The 24331-nt window shown below is 33.3% G+C and overlaps 2 protein-coding genes across 4 annotated transcripts; one reads left to right on the top strand and one right to left on the bottom strand.

Annotated features, from left to right (window-relative positions):
* Nucleotides 1-22: 22 nt before the first annotated feature.
* On the bottom strand, nucleotides 23-10698 carry LOC141388710 (8-oxo-dGDP phosphatase NUDT18). Of its 3 annotated transcripts, none has more exons than XM_073958899.1 (3): nucleotides 10332-10698; nucleotides 1303-1598; nucleotides 23-1239 (listed from the first exon to the last, which is right to left on the bottom strand). In XM_073958899.1, the coding sequence occupies exons 2-3, from the start codon at nucleotides 1568-1570 to the stop codon at nucleotides 467-469; spliced, it is 1041 nt and encodes a 346-aa protein (XP_073815000.1). In that variant the 5' UTR covers nucleotides 1571-1598; nucleotides 10332-10698; the 3' UTR covers nucleotides 23-466. The 3 variants fall into 3 exon arrangements, with proteins under 3 accessions (XP_073815000.1, XP_073814992.1, XP_073815008.1); XM_073958891.1 differs by having other exon boundaries at nucleotides 10535-10563; XM_073958907.1 differs by lacking the exon at nucleotides 10332-10698 and adding an exon at nucleotides 1896-2444.
* Nucleotides 10699-15713: 5015 nt separating this feature from the next.
* Nucleotides 15714-18714, top strand: Pp1alpha-96A (Protein phosphatase 1alpha at 96A). Its single transcript, XM_073958916.1, has 7 exons — nucleotides 15714-16245; nucleotides 16312-16443; nucleotides 17003-17219; nucleotides 17295-17383; nucleotides 17450-17646; nucleotides 17718-17865; nucleotides 17930-18714. Exons 1-7 carry the CDS (start codon nucleotides 16200-16202, stop codon nucleotides 18079-18081), a joined length of 981 nt encoding a protein of 326 aa, XP_073815017.1. The 5' UTR covers nucleotides 15714-16199; the 3' UTR covers nucleotides 18082-18714.
* The last annotated feature ends 5617 nt before the right edge of the window (nucleotides 18715-24331 follow it).

The following is a 24331-nucleotide window of genomic DNA, read 5'->3' on the forward strand; positions in this document are numbered from 1 at the left end:
CTTAAATGAAAAGTATATTGAATTGCATTTAATTGAAAACGATTTTGCGTTTGTTTGTAGTTTATTGTTTTTAATTATACACACCGAGAGATACATAATACATACATAGATATACAAATAATAAAGTACGTTGTAGAAATAATTATAAAACGAAACGAATTAGTACCAATTTATATGTAAGCAAAATAAAAGTAAAGTATATGCATACCGAGTTCATAAAGGAAAGAATGCTGTATGCATCTAAGAGATACAGCGTAAAGTAAGCTTATTACATATACAATACATGATGTATACTCTTCTACTATTAATTAATATACATTGGGACGAGATATATCTTTGGATTCAATTTGTGAATGGGGATCAACACGAACAATATAACGGAGAAAACAAGGCAAAGTTTAGTTATTTACAGAAATTTTGTGTAAAATTAACTTAAATAAAATAAAAAACGGTATCACTAGTCTGTCTATCGTATAACGTTTAATGGAATTGTTGAGTTTTTACTGCATAAGATTCTTCCGAGTTTTTCTTCTAAAGTTTTGCTTAGTTCGTGCCACGTACATTTTCCGATTAGGGCAACTTCTTCTAATGGCGGTCGGAACACCACTAAGACATTCAAACAAATGCCATCAGTCGTGTGTGGCGGAGCCGAGGGACAATGTTCCACACTGAGTATACCGTGTGGACGATGTTGGGGAAGTTCTGCTCCAAATAGTTCAACCATAAACTTGCGTAATGTTGAATGCAGACTTCGCTGCGGGTGGACTTCCACTGTGGGAAAATGATGAACATTTTTTTCGCTTACCAATACATTCAGGGCATTGGTCGAGCGCTTTCTTATGACTGCCACAACTCGCAAATAGTTCTTATGATGGGAATACTTGGTTGGGAGAACTTCACTGTGCCACAGAATTGGTTGTGGCGACTGGTGTCGACTGGTATAGGACTTACCAATTTCAATTAAGTTTAAAATGTCGTTGGATCTCAGCGGTAGTTCTTGAATATTTTGTATCCATTTTGCCTGTAATGATTCACTATCCGCTTGGGCTGGAGTTTTCAGGACACCACCAGTTACAGTTCCCGTCAATACGAAACGAAACCATGAACCACCAGCTGCTTCGATTGCCAATAGGGTTGTTATTTTACAATTCAGTCCAGTCTCCTCGAACACTTCACGGACAGCGGCTTCGCAGATAGACTCATTTTTCTCCATGCGACCCGCAGGTAAATACCATTTGCCTATAATTGTATTACATTATAGTTTGAAAAATAATATATGCATCTCAAAGTCCCACAGCGTACCTGCACACGATTGTTTGGCCTCCTGCATAGCCAACACTTCATTATTCTCATTGAATAGAACACAGGCCACAATATACGTTACAGTCTTTCCGAGTACTGGTACGAAATCAGAGGCAGCAGTGGGCTGTATACCCTGAGCCTCAGCCGTAGCATTTTGTTCCTCTAAAGAGAAATCGCATAATTCCTGCGTAATATCACCCAAATCTTGTCCAGCTATGAGGCTCAACAACTTTTGTTCGATCGATGGCAAGCCATTGGTTTGGGGCATCTTGATGCAGTGCAGCTTTTGTTTCGATCTGGTAACAAATAATAACATTAACATCAAATATTCATTTTAGCTCCACGAAACTTCGCTTAAAGCAACAAACATGTATTTCATATAATCCAATGTAATGAGAAGGAATGTACACAGTGTATTCATATAAAGGAAATACAATTTTGTTGATATGAAACCTATTCATTAATATCTATGTCAACGATGAACACGAAGAGAGCATTTGTATGGTGAATCGTACGAAAACGTAAAGGCGAGTGCTCATCTTGTTCATCTATGATCTATGTGATGTTAATGCACTTCACAAAAAATAAAATACCTTTTTTAATTTTTTTTTGTTTTCTCTAGGAAAATTCACGGTATGGAATACAGCAAGTATGTACAAATATGCCAACGAAATGTTAGGTCGTCGCTTTGGAATGTGGTTTGGACGGTTGTTTGATAGACAATACACACTGAAGCACAAACACATCTAAACTCATGCTGTTGTGCGATTTTTATGAATTCTCATTTCTCACGTTGTTCGACTGCCTTTCTCTGTTCTTAAGAATGAATGAAAGGCTATTTCTGCAAAAATAAATAAAAAGTCAAAGCTTTGTTGATTCGACTTGGTAAGAGTTTCGCGTGACACGGCCGAACGTTGAAATGAAACTGTTTCGTATTGAATAGACTTAACCACTTTGAGTCTCACAGCTTGTGCACATGCGCAAGACAATACGAGAGAATTAGGAGGGGAGTGCTTCAATATCGCATATTAGTAATAAAGAAACACAGTCCGCAGCGGCAGCAGTAGTAGTAAATAGTAAAATCTTGCAGACGAGATAGTCTAGATGTGTGGTTACAGTTGCTTGACCAGACCTGAATAGACAACGGTTACAGGTGGTGGTATATTATCACTGGTTTGACTTGTTCGTCTGTTTGGCGGTCGCTGTTAATTGATGGCTATACTACACACAAATGATATCAATGATTGTAGTTTTTACATCTCATCCAGATTCATGTTAAAGAAAGTGACGTTTTGATTTTACGAAACGTCGCAAATGCTAATCAATGCGATCAAAGACACAAAAACCAAACCAGTTATTCTATTGTAAATTCAAGTTCGTGGAAAATCGAACATTATTAACGCTTTCCTTTCTCTTTCGATATTAGAGTAATAATTAGAATTGCAATGAAAGATCCTCTTAATGAACAGAACAGTATATAAAAAAAAAATACATACACAGTAAGTAATGATGGGCAATAAAGTTAGGGGCAATTTAGAAGTAAGTACATGTACCTAGGAATATAATACCCCGGTTACACTTAACCGGATTAACCCAGTGGGTTTGGATTTCAAATGTCAATTGCATAGAGCAAACGTCAAGTAAATTCTCTCGAAGTGCGTTAACCCGGCAAAAACTCTGGTGTAACCGTACTATAACTCTATTCAAATATATAAAATAAAAAATCAATCTAAAGATCTTTTCAGTGTCAGGACAATTTCTATTCTGGAAACTTCCCTCCGCAAAAAATCTCAACGCACCGCACACTTTTAACCCTTCGTTGGACACCCATATTGTTTGTCATATTCGTGTCTTATAATTATTTACATATATTTCTTAGTAAACTTATGGGCCGATTCCGTACAGCGAGGCGAGTCATGTCGCGTCGTCTATCGTCTCTGTGACAAAATTTATGGGCCGATTCCGTACAGCTAGGCGAGTCATGTCGCGTCGTCTATCGTCTCTGTGACAAAATTTAAAAAATGTACTACGTACAGCGATAGAAAATAATCGTCGATAACAAGTTATTTTTATTTTATTTTTATTCGTTAGTAAAAATGTACGGCGACAGCTAATTTGTTGTCGCCGGAAAATGAACATTTCGGCGACAAAATTTGACGACGTCAGGCGATATTGCCATACGGAATCGAAAAATTGCATTTGGCGACGCGACACGACTCGCCTCGCTGTACGGAATCGGCCCATTAATTAACATTTTCGTATAAAAAGTTGTAGAATAGGTTTAAAGGATCCTTATCTTACATAGATAATCCTTGTTTGGCTAAAAACATACCGAAAAACACTAAATTTAATTAATTTTATCAAGTTAGTAAAAGCCAACAAATGCCCATGAAGTAAAAATTCGTCTCTGTGGTCGAAAATCGTATTTATCAGGCATGTCACAGATTCCGATCGGAATGGTTGCAATTCCGAAATTTCATTTCGATGGTTTTTGTCTTAGCTTCTTTAGATTCCGATCGATTTTGTGAAGTCAAAAAACTTAATTATTTATTTTAAATGCGAAATTAAATGTAAATTTGTTAATAAAACAACATTTTAAATATTTCAAGTGTTTTAAAGTGGCAGATTTAAACAAAATAAAAATACAATTCCGTTTTCAAAAACAAAAGTGGTTTCATTCCAAAAAATTCTTCGTTTTTCGTTTTCTGTTACATGCCTGTATATATCATTTTGAATTACTATATTTTATTTTGGGGTATTATTCAGAATGAATAGTGACTATTTTATAACTTTACAGCCGATTGCAGTGCAATAACGATAATACCAATAGGTAAATGAAGGCATACAGCCTAAGGTTGCTGCCCAGCAAAATAAATTGGAAGTAGTGCAATGTAGACTACTTCTTTCACGGCATGTTTTTATGCAGTTCAAACGGAGTCGTGAAAAAGGCACTCCATTCCTCACATTTTAACCGCATTTGGATGCAATCCAAAGAATCACATCCATTTGTCACATTTTAACAACATCCGGAGGCAGTTCAACGGAGTCGTGAAAAAGGCACTCCAATTCCTCACAATTTAACAGCATCCGGATGCAGTGCAAACGGAGTCGTGAAAAAGGCACTCCGTTCACTACATTTTATTAGCAGTTGTTAGAGATCCCTACATGTATGTACATAAATCAGTTTGTACATCTTTACAGGCAGCGGAATACATTTACAGAAAAAGATAATCGTGTTAACATTTCCAAACATTTGTTAATACAAACTAAATAATATTTAATTAGTGAAAAATTTTCCGGTAACTCACGAGAAGAAAATTTCTCAATGGAGTGCTGTTGGAGTACATGTCGAAATCTTAACTGGTGATGGGAAGACAATATCAAACCCATTTAGCAGATGAAGCAAAAGCACTTAAGCTTGGATTAAATGAAGAGCGGAGGAAACACACATGTTTGCGATTGAATTCAATAGAGAATTTTCATAATTTGTGTTAATTTAATAAAGTTATTAATATTTTTGTTTTACACAAATAATAAATGCATTTTATTTTGTTATTCAAAACACGTGCTCTGGAATGCCTCCTATTCTACCCCAAAGGGTTAGTTAAAATGCAATGCCAAAGGTTCAGTTAAAATACAATGCCAAAGGGTCAGTTAAAATGCGGTGCAATGGAGTGCCTCTTTCCGGGGTCATTCCCTTGTAAAAATCATGAGTGAAAATGCATAATTTAATGCACTTCCAAATCTCTTGTACATATCATTTAACTGCCTCTTTAGAGGCAAACTTTTCGCTTGGTGTTTTATTTGTCAAGTTTTGCATATTATTGTCTAAAATAAGTGTTATAGTACGTTTATATATAACCTGATTTAGCAAATCCACTGGGTTTCAAATGTCAATTTCATTGCTTATATTTCAAACAAATCCTCATAAAGAAGGTTAAACATTTAAAAAGCTATAATATAAACATGGCCTTACCCTATTTACAAGGGATTTTTCAGGTTCTGGTACATTCACTGATTTCACACCCATCTCCTACTTTTGCGACCTTATTATGGGCAATTTTTAAGCATAGTAGGTTAAAAAGCGACAAATTTCAAAAAAACGGTACTCATTTAGTAAAATAATGTAGGAAAAAATCAAATTTTAGGGGTGTTACGAATGTGATACGTATGTCAAAAAATCCTTGTAGTTCCTTTTCTGTTGATCCTTTTAACTTCATGTTTCCTTCGTTGGAAAGGTAAGAACATTTCATGAATCATCATCGTAACCCAGTTTAAAATACAAAATAAACTGAAAAAGGTCTGGCCGGACTCAGGTGTCCAAAGGGGGGTTAAAAGTCAGTCTTTAACGTTTCCACCATGATGCAAGAAATACATTTTTAATCAAAAATAAATAACAACTATTTTTCTTCTATCAAGAATATCTGTGTACAACATCTTTAAGCTTCGAGAGGAATATTTTACCGTTTTCTTCATCTTTTGTGGATATTTCGCGCAAAATAATTTGACAGCAAATGAAGACTACGGTCTGAATTCGCCTTTTGGATCACCTTATTAAATTTGCCTTGCTTTCCACAATGTTAACTACGGCATCGAAAATACTCCTTAAACCTAAGATAATTTACTGATTATACAGATCTTTCCAACATGAGCATAAACTTACAGTGCAGATGGCAATTCCAAAGGACTTGTCCCTCAAATTTCTTCTAATATATGCATTTTCTTCATCATCAAAAAATATTTCCACTGGACTTATCATTTTAAAATAGTGTTTTATTGGCGAATTGTGTGTTTTGGATTGAATATAGAGTTCACAAGTTTGAAAAACACTGATTGATAACACGTTTATCTACCACCCAGTTGGGTTGACATCAATAATACAACATTTTATCTCAGTCGCGCTGGCAATTGACAACGCAATCAAGTTTAGTGGCAATGCATAATCGGATTTTAGATTTGGCTTAGAAATATTAAATTCCAAAAAAAAAAAAAATGATTTAATTAAAAAGAGTAACACAATAGCTCTGTTCCTTTACGTGAAAGAATCTACAAGTTTTACTCGAAAAGCGTTCCTTTACTTCAGATACCATACTATTCATATGGGAGCAGTTTATAACTTTTACTACTTTTGACGGTTTTACCATTTTCAAAAGTAAAGGAACAGACCATATGTAGTTTTAAAAAGGTGCGGCTTTTAGTTCAGAGGTTTAATATGAATGTAATTGCTCAGTTTTGAATGCTGATTACGCGAATTTCCTGAGATGAATTTCCCATATGAATTTTGACAAAAAATAATTTTGAAAAAATTATGATCGCGTTAGCCCAGTCTATAGGAGAATGTCTTAAATCCCGGCCGAAGCACAGTGGATCCACTTGTATGGAGGAAGTGGGCAAAAATATTTCCAGTGTAAGTATCAAGCTAAAGCGCTGGTGAAAACTTTGTGGTGCTACGAAAATTGTTTTACGAAACTATGAGCGTAGCAATCTCCCCTCTTTTCCCTCTGGAGGGGGTATGCGGTATGAACTGTTTTATGCTGTTAATACAAAATGTCTTGAACAAAAGAACCGATGATCTTATGATGCAAAAATTGGCATGGGGAAACAAAACAATCTCTAAAACAGAATAAAATCCAACCAACTTAGCGGGTTATACATAAATTTGGTAAAATATTTAATATAGATCTTATGGCGTCTTTCCTGGAAAACACCACCCACGTAGTCATATTTGGAAGAAGAATTCTTGATCTTTCCACTGATGCCAATTATGTTATTGTATATATCTACAGAATCCATATGCTAGGGCACCTGCGGCCCACCATTTATAGTCTGGCACTAGATGGCAGCTCATATTAATGCTGGATAATCTTAAACCCATAACCTACATTGGTAAATTATTCCCGAGGTGGGAGTCATGACTAAAACCTTAGGTCAAATTTATGTATATGATCGAATTGGAATTCTACAACAAGTTAAAAAACACTGTTTAAAGGAAAAACAAGCTATTTATTACCTGTTTACAGAAAAAATAAGCTATTATTTTGAATATAGAGTCGAAATCGTTATAACGTCGGTCAAGGGACCGACCAAAATCAGACGCTATAAGCGATATTTATAAAAGAGGTGAAATTATGTTTTGTATAGTGATTTTTTGGAAAAAATACGTTGTTTCATTAAGTAAATAATCTCTATTATTGTTTTACTATTCCATTCTATCATGGTGTAATAATATAAAGTGTACGGTTTTGAACTTTTTTTTAAACTGAATTGTCAAAATATATTAGGATCTACCCCGAATATTCCAATATTTAACAGACTTTCAATCTGTTCTATTCAGTGCCGCATAAAAAATATATGATGTGTAGAATGTATCACTTTATGTATTGAGTAATTTCGATGCCAATTAAAATTAAATTGTAAATCTTTTCATTTATTTCCTGTAAATTTTTCTGAACTATTTTGGAAAGACTCTAGTATTCAAATGCTGCCATTGACATTTAATTCCCATAAAACCATGTTGTTATTGTAATATTGTTAGTTGTTGTAATTCATGCAAACACCTTACTTCTTAGGCCATGTTTATATTATAGCCTTTTGCAGGGTTAACCTTCTTAATGAGGATTTATTTGACGTATACGCAAAGGAATTGACATTTGAAACCCAGTGGGTTTGTTAAATCCGGTTATATATAAACATACTATTACACCATGCATTCTATATATGCATATAGTCTTGCGCCAGACTATGAAAATTTTCATGAAAATGTTTTGAGCTTATGGGTAAGAAGGGAGCCCCTTCACCACCGCCCTCTCCTAAAAGCTAAAAAATTTGCATGTGTTATTTTCAGTGTCTGGCACAAGAGATACATATGTATAAATGATTTAAAAACAAAATAAAAAACTACCGTGATAAGCAAGTGTAATTTATTTCATTTCATGGTTCAATTATTAGAAGGTTGGTCAGGTTCATGAAATTTTAAAAAAGCAACTCTGAAGCCAGTTTGCTTATAACTTCAAAATTACTAATAACAAAAGCAACAAGTATTCTATTTGAAATATTGTCAATGTTTGTTTGTTTACATTTGATTTTAAATACAATTTATTTTTTTTTTTTTTTCATTTATTAAGGCATCCATATGAAATAATCATTTAAGACAAACATATATAGCCATGTCCGTCCGTCTGCCTGTAGAGATCAATCTAATGTCCGAACGGATTGAAGTGACTGATAAAATGTTGGTCAAATGTGTTGTAGTGAACAACGTCATGGGGGAGCTTATTAAAAGTTCGGCCCGGACGAATTTGACGTTAGTTTACTTCTTTATGGAGAGGGTGACGTAGAGCAAAAGAAAAAAAGCAACGGTTCTGACCGGCTTTAACATGATAATGCCCATGACATATCATGCTGCCCCTTCTATCTCAAGTGGACCCTGATACCCCCATACGCCGCAATCTCATTCATAACATCTATAAACACTTGGGTTGGCCGTTGGGCTACTAACCCACCCATATAAAAACATCATACTATGAACAAACAAACGACATCAAATGTTTATTACTCCCGGAAACGTTTTAGGGACCAAGATTTGCGAATCTGTACCAGAATTTCTGGACTCTTCATAGAGAAGGTGGACTTTAGATACTGGCAGATACTGTTTATAAAGAACGATGCCAATATTACTGCATACAGGAAATAAAATGTATAAGGAAAGGCGTTACAAAAACACCTAAAGAGACGCACTGTATTATGTGCAATGACACAAAGCATGAGTTCCGTCGTTTGTAGCTGGTCGGATGTTAAAACATCTGGTATCCAGCTTCACCCCGAATAAAGACTTGCTGCAATTGGATAGATGTTGTTTTTCAAAATCAATTTTATTTGAAGTTTGAAAGCTCATACCGAATACATTGAAGAACAGACCAACGATACATTCTACGAGTGCTCAAAAACAAAACAAATGACCGGCATCCTGCATATGACATCTGACTAAGGATGAGGAAGATAGACTTCGCATCTACAAAATACACGGTAACAGCAGACCAGATTAAAGTGTCGTCACTTTCATAAGGGCACCATTAGTAAAGATGTGGTAAATTGCAATCACCACAGATAGCCACAGCATATTCCACTGAATTGAACAATTGCTTAAAAGCATTCCTCGATAATTTGTTTTCGAATAATGTATTATTGTCTTTTGTTTTTATTTATACATACATTATTATGATTTTATTATTTTATTTTCAATCAATTTATTTTGTCATTTGTCAAAACAGTTTTGACACAATAGGAGGACCTCAGGAAAAAATTGTAATCATATGTTTGCTGTGTCCTACCTTGTAATGATTGTACCATGATTTCATTTCATTTATTCATCAATTGTAATATAAAAAAGCCAACATGGCCAATAACTTATTATTTATTATATATTTATTGTAGATCTTCCTGAAGATGCTATTCAAAGAATTGCGAAATATTGAATAATAAAGATAATTGATATACCTATTGACCTCGAGCTTGAAAAATACTTATTTTTATAGTGAAATAAATAACGATATTAAATTCTTTATTCAGCAGGTAGTATATTATTTAATATAGAATATGGTTCTATTTAAAATAGTCTGTTATTTTAGTTTGGGTCATGGCGAATTTAATAATAATCTTTCTTGCACCATGGTTTGGGTTTTTGAATTCAAACATAAATTTTAAATTTAACTCAGACCTGAGTTTTTAAAGGGTTCCAAAACACATTCCTTGCTTGTAGCCTCTTCTGAGTAAATAAATTATTGAAGAGTGAGAGTTTCTACAGTTAGAAATTCTGGTTCTGTAGTATCCTCAATTTCTTCGTTAGAATTGCCTTCATCGAAAACATTCAATATTATGTCGTCGTCATTATACATGGCAGATGTGAAAACATTGTAATTGATGGCAACTAATTCATAAACTTCATCTACTAATTTGGGTTTCTCAAATCGGTCTGGTGTATTGGCTAAGAAGAATGAATCCGTGGTTTAAATTTACATAAAAAATCTTACCTCTTATCTTATGCCGATGTTTAAAATTTTGCTAAATATTTATTTTTGTTTTGTTTGTATATTTGCGACAATGACATGTATGGCATGTGATTACTAGTTATCGAATATCTAAACAAGGGTATTGGTGGTCATGCCAGTTTGAGGCAAAATTTACACTGGGGCTCAATTCTGTTTCTATGAAAATGTGATATGAAAACTTTTACCTGCAGTTACACATGCCAGTAAATTGGTGCCAGTTGAGTACATGTATTATACGCGAAAATGCCGAAAAAGTGTTCGACTAGCAATTAGTTTTCTTGTGTGTTTACACATGCCAGTGCAAGTTCAATATCAAAATTATTTTTTTTTTTTTTTTTGTACTTTAATACTGCAACGAAGGACAATCAATCCCCCGACGAGTTGTTGGCTGCTTCTAATAGACACCGCCAGGACATAGATGTTGGCAAAGCCTATATATCAAAATTATTTTAAGCCGCGTATAACACACAAAATTTCATTATATTTCCGATTTAAAACACAATCCACAATATATTTATTATTTTTATTTTAGCTTCGTTCCGGTACTTTTTAATAGTAAAACTCGTAAAAGAGAGAACAGCAAAAAATTTGTTTTCACACAGTTGGAACGGAAAAATGGAAAATACGTCAAAAAAACTGGAACAAATGTCAAAGTCGGCGTATCAGCCAATCAGACGCCGGCAACCATGTTACTATTTTTTTACTCGCCCAAATTTCTCGTGTAAAAAGTTTTTAAAGAGAGCGTCATTCAGCGCCATTTTTGTTTAAAGAGAAGTGAACATTTTACAACTTTTTTGTGTACGGTAACGCTTTTTCGAGTAAAATGTGTAAAAGTCGTAAAAATTGTAAAAACTTTTTAGTTCTGGAACACAGCTTTTATTTCGTTTTAAAAAGATTGTTTTCAATTATATGTCAAATTATATTGGGGAACGCCGGCGGATTTGCTAAGAGGCACAAAATGTTGCTATATGTGTGAAATATATTGAAATACACTACAATAAAGGCCAGAACAGAATAAATCGTCGCTTGCTTCCCAAATGTCAATTTATAAAGGAATGCCAGAGCCTCCTAAAGGGGTACGCAGGCGGATTTGCAAAGAGGCTCTGGTATTCCTTTATAATTTGAGATTTGAGGAAGCAAGCATCGATTGATTCTGTTTCTACCTTTAGCTGAAAACACATCCAACCTTTGAGTAAAGTTTTATTTATTTTTTATTTTTTATTTCAATTTTCATATGCCCAGTCTTTCGACCTTAAGGTTTTGTGTTGGGCACTGAGAAAAAACAACAACAACAGGGCGACGACGACACCAAAGTCCAGCGTTGATCTGTTTGCCGGCATATATTTCAAACGAATTTGAATTTTTCGGCATCATGCTTTAAGTCTCACCATACACGAACATACAGTAATGCTTGGTTTACATTTACGAAATCCACTCGATTTCAACTGTCAATTCCTTTGTGTATACGACAAATGAAATCTCATCTGAATACTATTGTATTTCATTTGACGTTTAAACAATGGAATTGACAGTTGAAATCGTGTGAATTTCGTAAATGTGAACCTAGCATTTCTTCTACCAGAAATGACACAAAACTTTACTCAAACGTTGGATGTGTTATCAGCTTATCCCTTTGAGTTATCATTTAATTTTGACAACTGATTATACATATTTCAAATACACTTTGACCCGTTCTTACATCTTGTCTTTAATGTCCATTTTTGTTATACCTTACTTTAAGAAAAGTAGGGAATAAAGTTAGCATTACCAGGGATTTGTTATTACATCTTCCATTTAATATAAGCTTCGTTCCCGTACTTTTTAATAGTAAAACTCGTAAAAGAGAGAACTGCAAAAAATTTGTTCTTACACACAAGTTTTTTGAAATAGTTCGGGAACGGAAAAATGGAAAATACGTCAAAACAACTGGAACAAATGTCAAAGTCGGCGTATCGGCCAATCAGACGCCGGCAACCATGTTACTATTTTTTTACTCGCCCAAATTTGTCGTGTAAAAAGTTTTTAAAGAGAGCGTCATTCAGCGCCATTTTTGTTTAAAGAGAAGTGAACATTTTAAAACTTTTTTGTGTACGGGAACGCTTTTTCGAGTAAAATGTGTAAAAGTCGTAAAAATTGTAAAAACTTTTTAGTTCTGGAACACAGCTATAAATGTTAAATTTTGTAAAAATATGGCAATATCAAGCAAAAAAGTCTGTATACATAAAATTTACTCAAATCTGATTGGTTGATTTGAATTTGCTGACAATTTTTTCTGGCTTTTGGTGCAACATACTCTCGGGCGCAGTTTAAATTTTGAAAGGAACACAAAGTTCCTTTTAATTTATCTGACACTTATTATTAACCCTGCGTTTACACATGACAGGACAGTTGAGTACATGTATTGATTGTCAGAAACCCAAAACTTGCCTGTGTGACGTAGGCGTCCAGACAACTGCAAAAACAGTTGTAAAATTATGAATGAAAATCATCGATTCCTTTTCGTTTTTCGTTCACATATTTTGTTTTTGTACATATTAATTTGTTTGCAGCACATTTGAATTATTATCTCACTTATTTTTACAAAAAATGTCAAAAATTTGTTAACCCGGCTGTCTGTGAAAAAATAATGGACAGCTGGGAGACAACCGACAAATTTATGTATGTGTTAGTAAATCAGAGTTGTATTTGAAGACAAACTGTCTGGTGTAAACGCGTAGTAAAGGAAACATGTAAGAACAAAAAACGTGTTATCTGTCCGATATCTGTCTGATACTACAGAAAGGATGTAATAATGGGCCTTATTCTTAAAGCAAATATGTAAGAATAAAAACCGGGTTATCTGTCCGAAAACGACTAACATTTACGCTTCAGTTACACATGCCAGTGAATTGGTGCCAATTGAGTACATGTATTATACTCGAAAATGCCGAAAAAGTGTTCGACTGGCATGCAGTTTTCTTGTGTGTTTACACATGCCAGTGCAAGTTCAATTCCAAAATTATTTTAAGCCGCATATAACACACAAACTTCCATTATATTTCAGATTTAAAACACAATTCACAACATATTTTACTATTTTTATTTTATTTCGTTTCAAAATGATTGTTTTCAGTCATAAACATAATGAATCTGGTATTGCCGCCTTTTCAATATTGTATAATCCCAAAGGGGAAATTATTTATCAACCTATATTCGCATGAAAAACATCAAAATTATGTCTTTACTAACCACTAATATATTGCAGCTGCCAAGACGTATTATTTGTGTTTCCTAATCTTTTTGAAAATATGCATTAAATCTTTGCATTCTTAAAAGAAACAAAAATGTACATGGATTAAAAAATAGTCTCGGCAACTCTTTTTTTATTTTCGACATATCATTGGCAGCCAGCTCAAAATTTTGCTGGCATGAAAAATCTAGTGCCAGTGGAGTCGACAATTCAAAAAATGTAATTGTGGTAGTAAAATATTGTGTATGTATTGAATTTTTCGAACTGTCACTGGCATGTGTAAAGGTTGGGTTAATTACCGAAAGGATGTAATAATGGGCCTATGACTGCAATTATAAAGCTCAAAATATATCCATCGTTTCTGTAAAGTTGGGTGTCATTTCTGATAAAAGAATAAAAGCGCAAAGCCAACATAGATCAACCTTTTCTTTATTCTTTTTTATCCATATTTACATTAGGCAATTTTCCTTGCGGCAATTGTCAGTTTGATGAAGAGAGTGATGAGGCACATGGTAACCCTTTGATTCTCAACAACCTCTCTCACCTACAAACTGACAATTGCCGCAAGGAAAATTGCCTAATGTAAAGGCGTTACGAAATAAGTCCCCAATGAAATAACTCCCCAAACTGAAAATGAAATAAGTCCCCAAAATTTTGTACACAAAACAACAACAACTATAATTTAAATTTTTGGGGATTTATTTCATTTTTCTGGGGATTTATTTCATACAAAAATTTGGGGACTTATATGCTGTTTATATTAGAGCTTTTTGCAGGGTTAACCTTCTTTATGAGGATTTGTTTGAAATATAAGCAATGGAATTGACATTTAAAACCCAGTCGGTTTGTTAAATCCGGTTATATATAACCGGGGTATTATTTCATTATGAAATAACTCCCCAAATTTAGAAATGAAATAAATCCCCAAAAATTAATTTGGGGACTTATTTCATTTTTCCAAAATTGCAAATTATATCCCACTGGACTTACCACGCAGTCGTTGTGCTTTCTCATGTAGTTATTGCTTATAAAGTAGTTTTTTGAAGAGCGTCTACTGATTAGTATGGAAGTCGAAATTATTGCCGCTGAGAAAAAAGTTCGAAGGTATTATATATTCCAAAAATGATTTACACACAACATCTGCATTTGCAGTATAAAAGTTGCAAATCAAGAGTGAATGTGGAAGATGGAAAGTTTGTTTAACAAAAAAAATATGGAGCTTAATCATAGGGAAATATGATTGTGAAAGTAAATCGTTTTCGATGAATTGTAGTACGAGTAGTTTTTTTTGTGGGAAAAAGGACGTGTCTTGGTATCAAGTTAAAAATTCGCGCGAATTTTTAATTTGATACCAAGACACGTCCTTTTTCCCACAAACAAAAAACGGAAAACGGTAAGATAACGGTGAAAATCTTTTTAACTTGGATAATATATGAGAGAAATGTGGTACCAAAAGTAAATATTTTCCAAGAGGAAATTCGAAAAGTTTGTTTTTCAGGTGAAAATAAAATCTCTGAAAAATAACTCAATTGCAGAACAAAATAACGCCTTCAAATGGCCTTGTTGCCTAGAAAATTTGTATCTAAATTGATTTTGTATAACTGTATATGTTATTAATTACTATTTTTGCTGCTTACGAACAAAAAAACATAACAATCGATGAAAGTTTTTGGGGAATTATTTCATTTTTAAAATTGGGGACTTGTTTCATAATGAGTTATTTCTTTTTATTTTGGGGAGTTATTTCACTTCGTTGGGGAGTTATTTCATTTAAATTTTTGGGGACTTATTTCATTATGAAATAACGCCCCAAATATGGGGACTTAAATGTAAATGTATGGACTTTAGAAATGACGTCCAACTTTACTGAAACGTTAGGTGTGTTTTCGGCTAATACTCAAGCGCGGTACGCACCATCAGTTTTGTAGTTTTTTATCGAATATCGACTGCTACTTTCCACAACATCCAAAAAATGTTCCTTGTTGAATGATCTGACACACACACCGAAAAATAAACTAAAATCTACAGTCAAAACTGATGTGTGTACCCCGCTTCATATCGAGTATGAAATGGTTATTGAATGTTTTTTATTTGGTAATCAATTCGTTTACTCGGTATTCGGTATGTAGCGAAATGTATGTGTACTCGGTACAAATTTATCTGCACTAATTTTTTGCATTTTTCGTTTCGCCTTCTTCTTCGCTAAAAATTAAAAATTTTTATCATAAATTTTGTAAGAGGAAATCGAATTTGCAGGCACGTTGATAAGTGCTTTTCAATCCTACTAAACGTCTCACAACAGGGAATATAAGTTTATTTCGTTTAAATTGGAGGGAAATCTCTGTGGGAAAAAAAAATTAAGGGCCGATTGCTGCTCACACACCCCCTCCCTCCCTTACCATTCACATAAGTTCATAAGTTGTATATACCAATCCAATCAGGAAAAATAATAAAAAGAAATTCCAACGCGGAAACGGAAACAAGTTAACAATTGTCCAATAAGAATTTTACAGTTGGTTACGGGCTACGTACACGAAGGAAAAACAGCGGTGCTTGGCATTGAAGAAATCTTTTAGTGGGCCACAACACTGACCACACCATAAGAAACACCACAGAGAGAAATGTCAGATATGAATATTGACAGCATTATATCAAGACTATTAGAAGGTGAGTATTTATCTTGCGAAATATGAATGTGTAACCATGAAATTGACCGCATGACATACCGAACAGTTCGCGGTGCTAGACCTGGAAAGAATGTCCAGTTGTCGGAGAGTGAAATACGAGGCTTATGTCTGAAGTCCAGAGAGATATTTTTGTCCCAACCCATTCTATTGGAACTTGAAGCGCCCCTTAAGATATGTGGTAAGTAATGTGTTTGTGCATGTTTCAAAATTTAAATAAAATATATATTTTGCCCTTAATGCAGAAATCTCTGAGGCATTGACCGACCTTGTCGGGAGTACTTCATATTAATTGCTTATAGAAAAATTTGTTTTCTGGTTAAATTTGCATATCGATTGAGATCCAATACGTTTTCAAAACGAACTGGCAGTATAATAAGTAAGATTCGTGTATGTTTGGCCCATGTAAATGTGTAGTTCATTGCCAATCATATTTGTATCCTAAAACCATGGTGAATAGATTTTTGTTAAATACCTTTAACACAAAAAGAGGTCATAGTATGTTACATTGTTACAAGTCTTCATATAAAAAATTATCTGTGATTAAACATGGCCTGTTCACATCTAGAAAAACAAAACAGTATCCGAAATTATACAAATTGATTACAGACAATGGGTTTTCTAGAGTTTTGTCTATTTATTGTTGTGGGTTTTCCTATTAACAATGCCTGTTTACAACAAAAGTTCCTATATTTCATGGAATTTTGAAATATTTATATATTTGATACATTTGTTCCTAGGTGACATCCATGGCCAGTACTATGATTTATTGCGTTTGTTCGAGTATGGTGGTTTTCCTCCAGAGTCAAACTACTTATTTCTGGGTGACTACGTAGATCGTGGTAAACAATCCCTGGAAACAATATGCCTACTATTGGCCTATAAAATAAAGTATTCGGAGAATTTCTTTTTGCTACGTGGTAATCATGAATGTGCAAGTATTAATAGGATTTATGGGTAAGTTTTAAGTGTCTGTCGCTTTAGACCATAAACCTGTTAATTTACTGTAATTAATTATTTGGTTTATTACAGGTTTTATGATGAGTGCAAAAGGCGTTACACAATCAAGCTGTGGAAAACATTCACAGATTGCTTCAATTGTTTACCAGTTGCGGCTATAGGTAAGAATAAATCACATGTAGTTCTTAGTCATTGGAGTCGATAGCTGAAACTTTTTTTGTTCCTAGTGGATGAGAAAATATTTTGTTGTCATGGTGGTCTCAGTCCTGATCTAACAACGATGGAACAAATAAGACGTATTATGCGCCCAACGGATGTTCCCGATCAAGGTTTATTGTGTGATTTGCTTTGGTCAGATCCTGACAAAGATACAATGGGTTGGGGTGAAAATGACCGAGGCGTTAGTTTTACTTTTGGTGCTGAGGCAAGTAAAACCAGTTGCTCGTTGTAATTAAATGTTCCTATTTAAATAATTTAAATTGTTTATTGCAATAGATTGTGGGCAAATTTCTTCAGAAGCATGATTTTGATTTGATTTGCCGTGCACATCAAGTAGTTGAAGATGGATATGAATTTTTTGCCAAACGACAGTTGGTAACGTTATTTTCTGCACCAAATTACTGTGGTGAATTCGATAATGCAGGTGAGTAACGAAATATCAATCGTGGTTTTTGGATTGAATTTATTCTCATATATTTTATTCCTAGGTGCTATGATGTCGGTTGATGACACTTTAATGTGTTCTTTCCAAATTTTGAAGCCGGCCGACAAAAGACGTTTTGTCTATCCAACATTTGGCAGTTCAGGGCGACCTCTGACACCTCCCCGAGGAGCCAATAATAAAAACAAAAAGAAATAAGTTCAAAGTTCAAAATTCAGATGTCATGTTCAAACCTTACTACGTACCCTGTGTGGTTAAAATTTACTAAAGCAAAATATACACACCCACATTATAGAAGAAAACACAGACAAACACACACACATTCATTATAGAGAAAAAGAATACAAAATACGAAATCCTTCTAAACCTTCTGCTCGTACAAATAATGAAGGGTTTAGAGTTTTGTCCGCAAATGTTTATATTATTTGTAATTTTGTTTAACAAAAATTAATTGATCATATGTCCATATTATTATAACTCCGTTTCGCGTAAAGTTTACTTCTATTTAGGAATATGTGTATTGTACAACTCTTAATTTTAGGATAATTTATTATTTGTTCTATTTTTGTTTTGTTTTAATGTCTACTCCCGCCTATTGTGATTAATTATACCTTCCGCTTTTAATCCAACTCTTAGGTATTGAGACACGGCGCAATTATTATATTTTTTACAATTTAATTTAATCACTTACACCAAATACAAGTAAAAATAATAAACGAAGCAAACAAAACAACAAAAAAAATAAGAAGATAAACGAATCTTTATAAATTAAGAAGACAAGAAAAACAAACGAAAATAAATTCAACCGAATGCTACAATATTATATTTGAATTGGAGTATGTTTTTTATTTGTATATACGCTTACACATTGGAAGTTTTTGTGGATTCTGAAACTGCGATGTTCATAGATGAGAAATGTCAAAAAACTAAAAAGATCGCCAGAGGGCTTTTTAAATAAATCGCGGTCAAAATTCACACTTTTAGGGGTTTTTAGGTTTTCACGATTTTGCTTGGAAACCGCAAGCTCTATGAAAATGGGACTGAAGAAAATGTTGTAGCAGTGAAAATTCTCTACAAGATTGACATTTATGATATTTTCGCAGGTTTTACCGTTTTTTGAGATATAGAAGTTCAAATTGGGACAATGTACAGACTTTCTCACTGATCTGAGGGCTAATGAACTAATTCCGTTACAGGAAAGCAACACGCAACATCAAATTTTCAGGGAACTATGCTACCCTACACTAGCTTTTATACACTGTTGCTTATCATGGCAAATCATCAATGGTTGAACGATGAGAAAATCATTTGACAGATTCAGATTCAGTAATTACATATGAGTATGACTGAGTTAACAATGGCTATCTAGAAAGTCGAGTTTTGGACCGAAAACTTTGAAAAACTTAGGGGTAGATTATCGATTGCAATTATCGTTGAATAGAGTTGTCAGTTGTCAAAATTACTTTATGTATGGCAACCTTCAACTGAAGTTACGAATCTCAGTTGACAAAACGGCTATTTTTCAGCAACCACTTATTTTCAGTTGCTGTGAATATTTTCGAAGAAACAAGAAGTAAAATTGAAAGGAAAAAAACATTTTCTTAACAATTGTTGATTATTTGCATGATTAATTAATTTTATGTATCAAAAATATGGTGAAAATAACAACAAAACAACAGTTTGAAATATTAATTGAGTGCAAATCTAATGTGCACATGCGTTCCACACTTTTGAAAGTGGGGGTATTGCTGTTGATCTGTAACTTTGAAGTCATCCTTTAACGTTTCCACAATGTAAACTAAGGCATCCTTTGGCCATCGAAAAGAGCCTTAAACCTAAAATAATTTACTGATTATACAGATCTTTCCAACATGAGCTTCAACTTACAGCACAGATGGATTATACTTGTCCCTCAAATTTCTTCTAATAGATGTCATGTCCTGTACATTTTCTTAATCATCAAATAAATTCCACTGAACTTATCATTTTAAAATAGTTTTTTTTTGCGAATTGTGCCTTTTGGTTTTAACAAGAGTTCACATGTGTGAAAAAACACTGATCGATAACACGTTTATCGACAACCCAGTTGGGTTGACACCAATAATACAACATTTCATCTCATTTGTGCTGACAATTGACAACGCAACTCAAATTTAGTGGCAATGCATAATCGACCCCTTAATTTTTGTTATATACACACCAATTTCTATGGCTATAAACAAGAACGTCAATGAAATAAATTAGAATGTAATGCTTAAGATGAGAAAAAATATTGGCGTCCGGTTTATCGAGGTACGAAAAATATGAGATGTTCGGATTACAGAGTCTACAATGTAAAAAAATTCCAGTGTCCGGATTACCGCGTTGTCCGGATTATCGGGACTATACTGTATTGAAATACGAGAAAAAGAGTCATGGTTGATTCCAAGGCACATTTATATAAGGTAGAAGTGACAGTAAGCTGTATTTTTACTTTTTTTGTAAATTTGGTTTTCAAAATGTAATAGGGTCTACTCATCATAAACGGGTAATACAATGACCTACGACAGATCCGTATGCTTTATATTTACATTTTGATTTAAATTTGTTCTATTTTAGAGGATTTTTAAAATATATTTATGTTTTTCCTGAGAATATTTTTAGAACATTAAATTTTCAATAACAACAATGTTGTTTTTGTAAATTTGTTAGTTGTAGTAATTTATGTATTTACCTTATATAAACTTGCCTTGGTTGATTCTATTAACGCAGCACAGCAAATAAAAACAAATCAATTTCATAAGAATTCTTTGGCAATAATTACTAAAATATTTTGGAAAATAACTATAATACAACAATTTTTACAACATTTATTATTTTTGGTAATATAGCCTTGGAGTTTTTATCAGATGACTAACTTTCTATTGAAAATCTGTTAGAGTCTCCTCAACAACTACGACAACGATTACACAAACGTACATACATATATTCCAAATTATTGTTTTTATAGCTGTGTTCCAGAACTAAAAAGTTTTTACAATTTTTACGACTTTTACACATTTTACTCGAAAAAGCGTTCCCGTACACAAAAAAGTTGTAAAATGTTCACTTCTCTTTAAACAAAAATGGCGCTGAATGACGCTCTCTTTAAAAACTTTTTACTCGACAAATTTGAGCGTGTAAAAAATAGTAACATGGATGCCGGCGTCTGATTGGCTGGTATGCCGACTTTGACATTTGTTCCAGCTTTTTTGACGTTTTTTCCATTTTTGCGTTCCCGAACTTTTTGAAAAAACTTTTGTGTGACAACAATTTTTCTCTATTTCTCTCTTTTACGAGTTTTACTATTAAAAAGTACGGAAACAAAGCTTATGTAAGAATGTGGGGATGGCTTTTCCTTTATTATAAAGGTTCATGGTGTAAGAAAGAAGGTGATACAATAATAGCAACCTATGTCTTCATTTGCTGTCAAAACATATTTTTAATCAAAAATAAATAACAAATATCTCGCTTCTATAAAAAATATCTGTGTACAACATCTTTGTTTAAGCTTCGCGAATAATATTTTAACGTTTTCTTCTAACTTTTGTGGATATTTCGCGCAAAAAAAAATTTGACAGCAAATGAAGACTACAACCTAACGTCAACTATTGGATCACCTTGTTAAATTCGCCTTGATAAAGTTATACAAATGATCTATAACACCGTACGACTAATTCGAAAAAATTGCGTTACACCTGAACCGAACTATATACATACATACATATGTACGCCTGAAACTATAGGAAAAATGGTGTAAAATGGCCCTTAAGATTTTTCGTTTTCTCATAATGTTGACCTCTTAAAGGACATTCAAATTTCAAATGACCAATTTTTTTTGAAAAAAAAAAATATTTTAAATACTTGTACTCATTGCACGATGATGATGTGTGTGTCATACTAAAGAGGAGAATACTGGCTTTATATAATAATATTTATGTATTTATTACACTCAAGGAAACAAAGACATCAAAAATGTCCATAAAAAATTAAATACTAAAAAATCCTTTGAAAAGATCAAGCAATTTTTTTTCAAAAAATTTTTTTTTTTATTTATTTATTTATTTATTTATTTCAAATATTTATTATAATAAAAAATTACAATAAAATTATATAAAAAAATAGCACTAGCATCTAAGGCTATCGGCTAAGTTTTTCAAAAAAAAAAAAAAAAAAAAAAAAAAAAAAAAAAGAGAAAAAATATCAGAATTTTTCTTTTGGATTTTTTTAGAAATATGCAAAATACGAGGTCTGGCGATCATTAGGAATAAAAAAATTAGCCATATACCCGTTAAACCCCTATCTCTAATTATTCTGAATCTTAAAAAGTTCCTATTATTTGCCTAATAATTAAAATATGCTTACATCAGTTCGCACATTTTGAAGAAAATGTTACTTATCCAAAACGTTTTCCATTTTTTTAATAAATTACTTGCTCTGTTCCAGAACCTGCAAGAAGCTACTATTTTTTACTACGATAACAATTTTTCTTTTATGATATCGAAAAAAAAATACTAAAAATTAGTAGATTCTTGCAGTACTGGAACAGGCCTACTGTTAGTAGCGTAGGTAAAGTAATTAAAATGTATGTCCTTATTAAATTAATCATATTTAAATTAAGTTTATTTGATCTCAGAGTAGTACAATTAATGCTGTTTTGTGTAACTAACGAAATTCTAGCATTTAGGAACACATTCCGATTAATTAAATTGAAGGAGTTGGCTATAGCTGCAGCTGTAGAAAGACTTATTAATGAAAAGTTTGTCTACTACCCACTAAACAATTTTTGCCGAAATCGTACCGAATTCGGACGAAATCTCTGCACAAGTTTCCATTTCTGATGCCGTATTCGTATGCAAAACATGTCCGTTTTTGTGTGAAGCGGTTCGCAGAATTCGGAACAATTTGTCAAGGGAAATTCGAAAAGAGCATTCGAGTTTCCACAAAAATTAGTTTCGAATTCTGAAGAAATTTCGTAAAAAAATCTGAAGTAAATTTTGCTTTTCGGAAAAATCTCGGACAAAACTCTGAAGAAGTATTCGAAAATGTGCAGAAAATTAAATACATTTCGGAGATGTGTTTCGAGATTCTGGAAAGTTTCGGAACTTATTCTAAAAAAATTGCTATATTCTATCCGAAAGTCGGAAACTATTCTGATGTTTCATTAGATGTTCCAAATATATTCGCCCAAAATTCTTAATCTTTACTCGGATTTGATTCGAATTTCTTGCAATTTAAATAATTACAATGTGAATTTATTATATTATTCACCGCTGCTGCCCGCAAAAATTGCAAAATTATAGTCGCAGTCCTTCCTGATAAAGTTTTCGAATGCTTTTATTTTATTTTCCTAAAATATAATTAAAAAATATTGATTATTCCATTATGTGTTTGCAAACAATTTGCGATTTAAATCACAAAATAACTTGTTCCGCTACGTCTTTGTCAATTAACAGTTGCTAAATAACTAAAAAAACAAACCACAGCATGCAAACAAAAAATCTACCATGTCTTTGTAGTTCTTAAAATAATCTCTCTTGGAATTTACTAGCGAGAAAGAGAAACGAATCAAAATTTCCCATCAGAGAATGTGCAGAATATTGGCAGATTTTCGAAAACAAGCACAAGAAAATGTGCAGAGATTCCTTAAAAAAAATGGCTGATAATAGGTTCAACTTCTGAAGGAAATTTTGAGAAATCGGAATATTTTCTGATCATACATTGGAAAAACTCTTAAAAAAATCTAACATCAGAGCGCTCGGCAACAATTGTTTAGTGGGTATGAACAACGCATTTGTAAGCCAAGAAGCGATTCCACTATGTATACGAATTTGTTTCGACTTCAAATTGTTAATATCCAACGTAACGTAGTGCAATGTTTGTCAAACCCGCCTTGCACGCCAAAATGCCTGGATTCGAGTCCCAAGGCCAGTGACCATCACATTTTCCGCCATGGGTAAAAATCTGACAGCGAAATTCTGATCACATGTTCGGAGTATTTCCGTTCCCCAAAAAGAAGAAAACGTTAAACAAGTCGTTCGGTCTCGACGATATAAATAAGGTTCCTTATTAATGAGCTAAAACAAAATCGGTACACAGAAACCACAGTCTCCGACAAAATCGGTGGCAAGAAATGTGTCAAAGCAACGAATCTTCTTAAAAACATCAAGTTTCAACATATTTCTTTAGATTTCTAATATAACAAGGGAAAGTCAAATAACTTGACTTGCAATACAAGATAATTGTATCGAAAACTTGGCCAACGCAGCCTATGTATTTTAGATATAATAACCCCCTGTTTCTTTTCTATATATGAAACGCGTCTACTAAAAATTAGGTATGTATGTCATCTGGGCGCTGAGCTATGGATTATTACGAATATAGACGAACGAACAATAATCAGTTACAAAACAGGGGGTATGTAAACAAT

Source organism: Musca autumnalis, unplaced genomic scaffold (genome assembly GCF_047663935.1).
Source record: "Musca autumnalis isolate F117 unplaced genomic scaffold, ASM4766393v1 scaffold_1, whole genome shotgun sequence".
Lineage (NCBI taxonomy): Eukaryota > Metazoa > Arthropoda > Insecta > Diptera > Muscidae > Musca > Musca autumnalis.